At 42.3% G+C, this 7,189-nt stretch overlaps 1 protein-coding gene across 1 annotated transcript in view; it reads left to right on the forward strand.

Annotated features, from left to right (window-relative positions):
* The window catches only part of ptprt (protein tyrosine phosphatase receptor type T), a 340,867-nt gene that overhangs the window by 161,761 nt on the left and 171,917 nt on the right, over positions 1 to 7,189 (forward strand). Inside the window, exon 11 of the mRNA XM_037679934.1 lies at positions 1,497 to 1,606. Within this exon, the coding sequence (XP_037535862.1) occupies positions 1,497 to 1,606 (110 nt within the window). The remainder of the gene's footprint in view (positions 1 to 1,496; positions 1,607 to 7,189) is intronic.

A 7,189-nucleotide genomic window follows, 5' to 3' on the forward strand; every position in this document is an offset into this window, starting at 1 on the left:
TAGTATAAACGTCATATTCTAGTATAAACGTCATATTCTAGTATAAACGTCATATTCTAGTATAAACGTCATATTCTAGTATAAACGTCATATTCTAGTATAAACGTCATTGAGCTGGGGGCACCCACAGCACCACTAACACACCCAAACTGGATTCCACTGTGGAGAGTCAGCCAGAAGATATGTGCCACCCATGGCCTTATTGAAAGATTATTGAAAGAATATTGAAAGATTATTGAAAGATTATTGAAAGACTATTGAAAGACTATTGAAAGATTATTGAAAGACTAATCGGTACAGCAGGACAGATTCTCTCTCAAAAGATCCAGACTGGACTCAAAAAACTTTGCAAACCACCTTCTTCTGAACTTGAATAAGAAATAAGAAATTCTTGCTGCGATATTAAAATGTGTCCATTCATGATGTTAGGAGACAAGACGTGTCTCCAAATGTCTCGACACTCAGGTCCAAGTTTTAAAAATGGAGTCAGGAAGTTAAAATATCGTTCACTATTGATCCATTACAAGGTCGACTAGACGGTATTTGAACTAGTTGATGACAAACTGGAGTTGAACTGATCAGAGCCTGTTCCTTTGTCAGGTGTTCAATGCTTCTTTTTCCAGACAGACAACTTTTACTTAAATGTTTTACTGCAGTTAAAATGACACATTGATTTTACTTTGTTAAATAAAGTCTTTCAAAGGTAAAATCATTCCTTTCTTATTTTGATTAATGACATTTAACTCTGCAGGTCATCCCTGCAGTCCAAGTGTGAACTGTGTCACAGAGTAAACACAATAAAAACATGTATTATCTGCAGCATCGTTCATTAAAATGGAAAGACACTATTAATGTATTACAGAAAATATACATACGGTACGCACACTTTATGATATTGTAGACCATTGCATTAGGTAATACATTCAGCAAGTACTTTTACTTTTAATACTGCAAGAAAGTAAGACGAGAGTATTTAAAACGATAAGAAATTAACGTTTTGAGAAACAATAATTTTAGCAGAGTCTAAAATAGTCTTGATAAAACGGGACAGAAGCTGAACCAAAGGTGCTCAGAACTCGGTAAGGCTAGAAGAAATGAATGATGTTAAAACGTCCTAATATAAATTAAAGAATATATATATATTTTTTAAAGAATGCACGTCACCTGCAGCCTTACACGTCAGTGTGACCTGTCAGCACTCGGTGTTGATGATGGGATCACTCTCAGCTACTGACACACCAAGTTTCACCTCACACACGACTACATTTAACCCTTTGTGTTCTGCCGTTAGCTGCCTTCTTGAACTGGGTTCTAATCCAGTGGTTCTGTTAATATAAATGTAGATCAAAGGGATGTAAGGAGATGATTCACTTCTTTCTTTGACCTTCAGTTGACCCCAGATGATATTCCCATAACAGAGAAAGTTCAAAATAAGGGTTTACCATTGAGTACATTAATTATTAAAGGGCAATTCTGTGTGTTTTGTGTCTCTGCAGTGCCGGGTTCAGTTCCCGTGGAGTCTCTGCAGAACACGCCGTACGAGGAGAAGATCTTCATGCAGTGGAAAGCTCCCAACGAGACCAACGGGGCCATCACGCTCTACGAGGTCAGTCCAGCAGCTGGGCTGGGATTTGTGCAGTGACAGAACATGGGAAACAACTCAAATATATACCTGAGCAAAAAGAGCCTTTTTGAAATGATGTTTCCATTTTTCTCTTTTTACTAAACTGTAGCAGCACAGTGGCTTCATATAGTAGGAATAGTAGGTTTCTAAATGCTCTAAAAAAGCACAATGTCATGGTTTCAACTCTCTGCCACCTGTGGCCACGCCCACTTCTCCTCTGCAAAGTGGAGGTCTGACAAGCAGCAGGAGGGAGTTTCTCCTGCAGCTCTGGGCTGCACGAATGCGCAGTAGGTGAAATAATTTATTTTAAATAAATGTTCCATGCCGATCGTGCGGCTCATCCATCAGTCAGCCAGTTGTGTGTCATGTCCAATCTTATTTTGAAAAACCGCGATGGAGTGAGTTCACGATAAATGAATCACAAAGCAGTGAGGGACTTCTGTATTCTGTGTATTTTTATTTTATTTTAAACCTTATAATTTAGGAAAACACCCCAACAAAAATTCCCCGATGGAAGATTTGTGAGCTTTTGTGGCCGTCATCAATCGGGGCCATCATGGATTCAGTGTTTCATCAGAACTTTGTGGACAAACTGAGGTTCTGTTTGGTGACGCAGCTCGTCTCCATCAGCTCATATCTTATTAAATGTACGCCGCGTTCACGAATAAATATTAGATCTGAGCAGAAATCTGAGGCTGGGTGGAAAATTCTTCAAGATGGAGAAATATTGAACACTTGAGGCCTTGAAACAATGTTGGGTAATGAGTGGGAGAGAAGGTCGTGCGTGTGTGTGCGTGCGTGTGTGTGGTTAAAGGTGGTTTATTCAGGTTGGAGTTGAGTTTAGCCTTCTATCTAATGAATTATTGAGCGCTCTCCGTCTCCTGTCTGCCTCTTATATCGCTGCATCAAGAATCCAAGAGCTGGTTGGGTTACTGCTGACGGTGGCCACAAACCAAAGGGTGACGGACTAAAGCACCAAACAATGTGCAGTTTGTGTGTGAGGAAAAGATTTGGACTAGTACCAAGTACAGTACATTTCTGTTAGTGTGTACAAATATTTGGAATGCAAAGTGTGTTCTATCTAATGAAATACAGTTAAGGTGTTCTGATTGGTTCTTGGACCTCAGGTTCAGGAGAAGCAGAGTGGTTTTAATCTGGGTCTTGGTTCATTGGACCAGATCTTCACCCATTTAGAGTTGCTAAAAGGGTCATGGGAGCTTCAGGGACCAGTACTCGTGTTTTGTGGGTTGAGAAGACTTTTGATTGTGTCCTTTTTATATGTTGTCTGTCTAAACCAGGTCTCTCTTGTAAATGAGTCCTCGTCACTCAGTGAGACTAACCTGGATAAATAAAGGTTGAATGAATTCTGTGGAGGGATCCAGGGTTGTCTTTAAGGCTAGACTGTCTTGGTGAAGCAAGAGCTGCGTCCGCAGCTTCTGCAAAACCTCGAGTTCACTGCCGGGGAAAAAGCTCCGCACTGTTTTTGTTTGGACGCTTTGCTCCTGCACGCCCACGCTACGTGTATGACCGCGACGCACTGTTGGAGTCACGACCGTCAGTGAGTGGGGACTTTGGGACGACTTTTGGGGACTCCGCGGCAGATATTTTGCCCTGGGTCCTTCGATTACCTGGGCGCCGTAAGAGGAAAACATGGAGAGAAAAGCGAGCCGGTGTTTTGTGCAGGACCCTCCAGAGACGCAGCAAACCCCCTCTCCCCTCGGTCCTGCTTTTGGGCTTTCAGTCTCTAAGGAACAGATTGCATGACCTGCGTGCACGGATTTATTGTGTGCAGGACACGAGGAGCTGTTGTGTCTTTGCTTTTACAGCATCATGGCTGGAGCCGTCCATCCCCGACTGTGCTGTGGCTCCGGATGATTCTCTGTCTGCCGGCTCGACAGAACCGAGTCACGTCTGTGACAGTTAATGTGTTTGTTGCTGCTGCACGATGTGGCTGCACCATGTGTGTCGCAGCCTTACCTACGTGGTTCTGTTCGTCTCAGTGTTGCTCCGTGCCTGCGCAGTGACCTGTCACGCAACCTTTGTGGTGTGTGTTGTGTGCAATATGTATCATTCAAGGATTCAAGGATTTTTACTGTCATACCAGCTCTCATTCACATGTTTATGGTCCGAAATTCAGAGTCAGGTCTCAGATCAAGAAGCCTAACAATTAACAAATAAATAAATACAAAAGAGTATAAATATGTAAATATATCGGAGTCAGAGATTCTTTGTTGTTCCACCTCATGTGGTACATGTGGTGGAACGAAATTATGTACACAGGATCCCAGTTACATCAAACAATAAAATGTAAAAGAAAAACAGTAATAACATCAAAGATATGAACTAAGAAAAACATCAACTAAAAATACGCTAAGCACTAACAGCATAAAAACAATAAAAACATTATGCTGAACAGCAGCACGAACATGAGTCTGTGTGAACAGATGAACACATCAACATGAAACAGATCAGCAGCAGCATGAAACAGATCAGCAGCAGCATGAAATGGTAAATGGTAAAAAGACTGTACTTATATAGCACCTTTCTATCTTATTGAGATACTCAAAGTACTTTACACTACAATCCATGTCCTCATTTACCCATTCATACAGCTCTATACTAGATCTATACAAAGCTAATTAAACACATCATTCTAAAGAGACTAATCAGAGCTTTATCACATTCATACACCGATGGGACACACAGAGCCTATGAGGGGTTCAGCATCTTGCCCAGGGACACTTCGGCATGTGACTGCTGTGGGGTTCGAACCCCCAACTCTTGCATTGGAGGACGACTGTTCTAACCACTCAGCTACAGCCGCCAGATCAGATCAGCAGCAACATGAAACAGATCAGCAGCAACATGAAACATATCAGCAGCAACATGATGTGAGTGATTCTCCTGGTTAGAGATTCATGAGTCTAACAGCCTCAGGGTAGAAGCTGTTCCTCAGTCTAGTGGTTCTACACTTAATGCTCCTCAACCTCCTTCCTGAGAGAAGCAGGACAAGAAGTGTGTGTGCTGGGTGAGTGAGGTCCTTCATGATGCAGCTGGCCCTCTTCCTGCATCTGGAGGTGTAGATGTCTGTGATGATGGGGAGGCTGACTCCAACATCTTCTGTGCAGCCTTCACCACTCTCTGCAAAGCTTTTCTTTCTATTAAAATTGTGTGTGTGTGTGTGTGTGTGGGGGGGGGGGGGGGGGGGCTGGAACAGACTGTGTGCAGATGAGTGGCACTGAAAACAGGAGTCCTTTGTGACTGCCTGTGAGGTACTTGTTTGCACTGATTCATCCCACTTGTTGTTCTCTTCAAGTCTCTTCATGATCAATGGCAGCATGGAGCAAGAGATGGAGTGATGGATTGGAGCTTCATCTGGAGTAATGCGGGTGTTGCTTGGGTCTGCTGTGGTGAAGCTGGAGCTCATACAAAAATGGTCTCCATTTATAAGCTCGTCTTTGTTCCAACCCTTTCCTCTGGTTATGAGATATGTGGACTGTGACCAAAGGAGCAGCTGAGTCAGAGTCAACTGAGGTGGTTTAGGCTTCCAGGTAGGACGCCTCCCTCTGTGGGTTTTTTGGTTTGGTCCCACTGGGATAAGACCTTAAGGAAAACCCAGAACTTGTCAAAGGGATTCTATATCCCTCAGTTCTGGGAACCCCTCGGTTCCCCCACCGGGGAGAGCGAGTTCAGGGGTTCCCTCCTTTTACCTCCACAATGTGATCTGAGATGAAAGTGGATGGATAGATCCGCTGCAGAGGAAGATTTAATCCATAATCCTCAAACTCAAGTGCTAGTTCAAGAAAGCTCAAAAGATTTGCTGTGTTTTTTAAATTTATTTTATTTCTTCAAGTTTTTTATAACCTCAGGAAATCCAAAGATTGTTGGTTAATCTGGTCAAATATTTACATTTCTAAACATGACGTGTATCAAAAAATGTTTTAATGTATTAAAGAAAGAAGACTTCAGCAAAATACAAATATTGGGAAATGTTCTAATTTCTAAACTGTATTTTTTAGTGCACGTGCCATCCAGACGTTTTCCTCAAAGGTTGAACTTCCATTTAATTCCCTGATTTTTCATTGCTGTCAGTAGATTTTTTTTTTATTATAAACTTTATTGTCTTCAAAATAAAGACGTAAAATAAAATCCATTTTCTTAGAGATGGAGGTTTGAGTTAATCCTAATTCAGGTTTAGATATTTCTTCAGTTTCCTGCAGAGCTGGGTCTAAAAACTGTTTATTGCATTTTAGAAAAGTATATTTTCTGTTAATTTATTCCGTTATGATCAGAATATTTCTTTTTATCAGACAAATAATATTTTGGTAAATAAACTAAACTGGTGTTTTTGCTTTTCTGTTTGTTTCAGTGAATTTTAGCCACCGCTCATTTTATTCCCTCACACGTCTTGTAAGCCGTTCTCGTTTCCTTCGGCAGCCCGTTGGTCCGATCTATAATTGTTTCTATTTTCCTCGGAGTCGTTCCTGCCTCTTAACATTAATCTCCCGTCTCTCCCCTCATTCTTCTCTGTACAAAAACCGCTCCGTAGGATTTCTGAGACCTCCATTAGACCTCGACCTGCAGCTTGAGAAACACTCCGCAGTCTCCGTGCCTCCTGGGACCGTCATCACTTTTGCCTTGTTTTCTGTCGTTTCATTAATATCAATCTGAGCTGGCTCTGAGGCGAGCGGAGGCGGCACGGCTCTGCATCATCTGTTAAACATATCAGAGCCTCGACACAAAGCACCGCCATTAGAGATAATTACTATAATTGCAGCTATTGACAGGATTAAAGGCATCATCTGCAACATCTAAAGGGCCTCTTGTTGTGCGCCATCGTGCTCTGTTGTCTCTTGCTCTTTCTTTTCTCTTCCCTCTGCATCCCTCGCTTTTCACGATGGAAACCAGATGAATTACACCTAGGACAGTGTGTGTGTGTGGGGGGGGGGGGAGTGGTGAGCAGAGATAAGGAGAATGAGGAGGACAGAAGTAGGAGAGGAGATAAAACATGAAGTGAGCGAGTGGAAACGTGTCCAAAAGACGCTCCGTGTGATTAGAGGAATAAATCAGTGTGCAAATATGATCACTTCATCTCCGGGATCTGTTACTGTAATTGCAGCTAATTACAGGATTAAAGGACACATCTGGATGAGATCTAAAGGGTCTCCCCCCCCCCCCCCCCACACACACACACATCTCTGAAATAATGAAATGATGTCTGGGGAAAAGGTGAGTTAAGGAGGACCTTTGAGTGTCGGAGAAAAGAGAAACACGGTTAATAATTTACAGAACAAGATACTCGGAGTAAAATCCTTCCTCTGTCCTTTACAGTCGACGGAGAAAGAGTTTCTGCCCCAAAGTTATTTTCTTTTACATCAGTTTTACTCGTGGTGCATTTTAAGAAAATCATCACTGGTTCTTTAAAACCTAATCAGCTTTGTTTGAGCTAAACCGTCCAGAGGAGAGTGTCACTAAATGTCTTTTCTTAGAAACATACAGAGATCTGGAAAAGGATGGGTGGATGGATGGGTGGGTGGGTGGGTGGATGGATGGATGGATGGATGG

This window comes from Nematolebias whitei, chromosome 7 (genome assembly GCF_014905685.2).
Source record: "Nematolebias whitei isolate Nwh7 chromosome 7, NemWhi1, whole genome shotgun sequence".
NCBI lineage: Eukaryota > Metazoa > Chordata > Actinopteri > Cyprinodontiformes > Rivulidae > Nematolebias > Nematolebias whitei.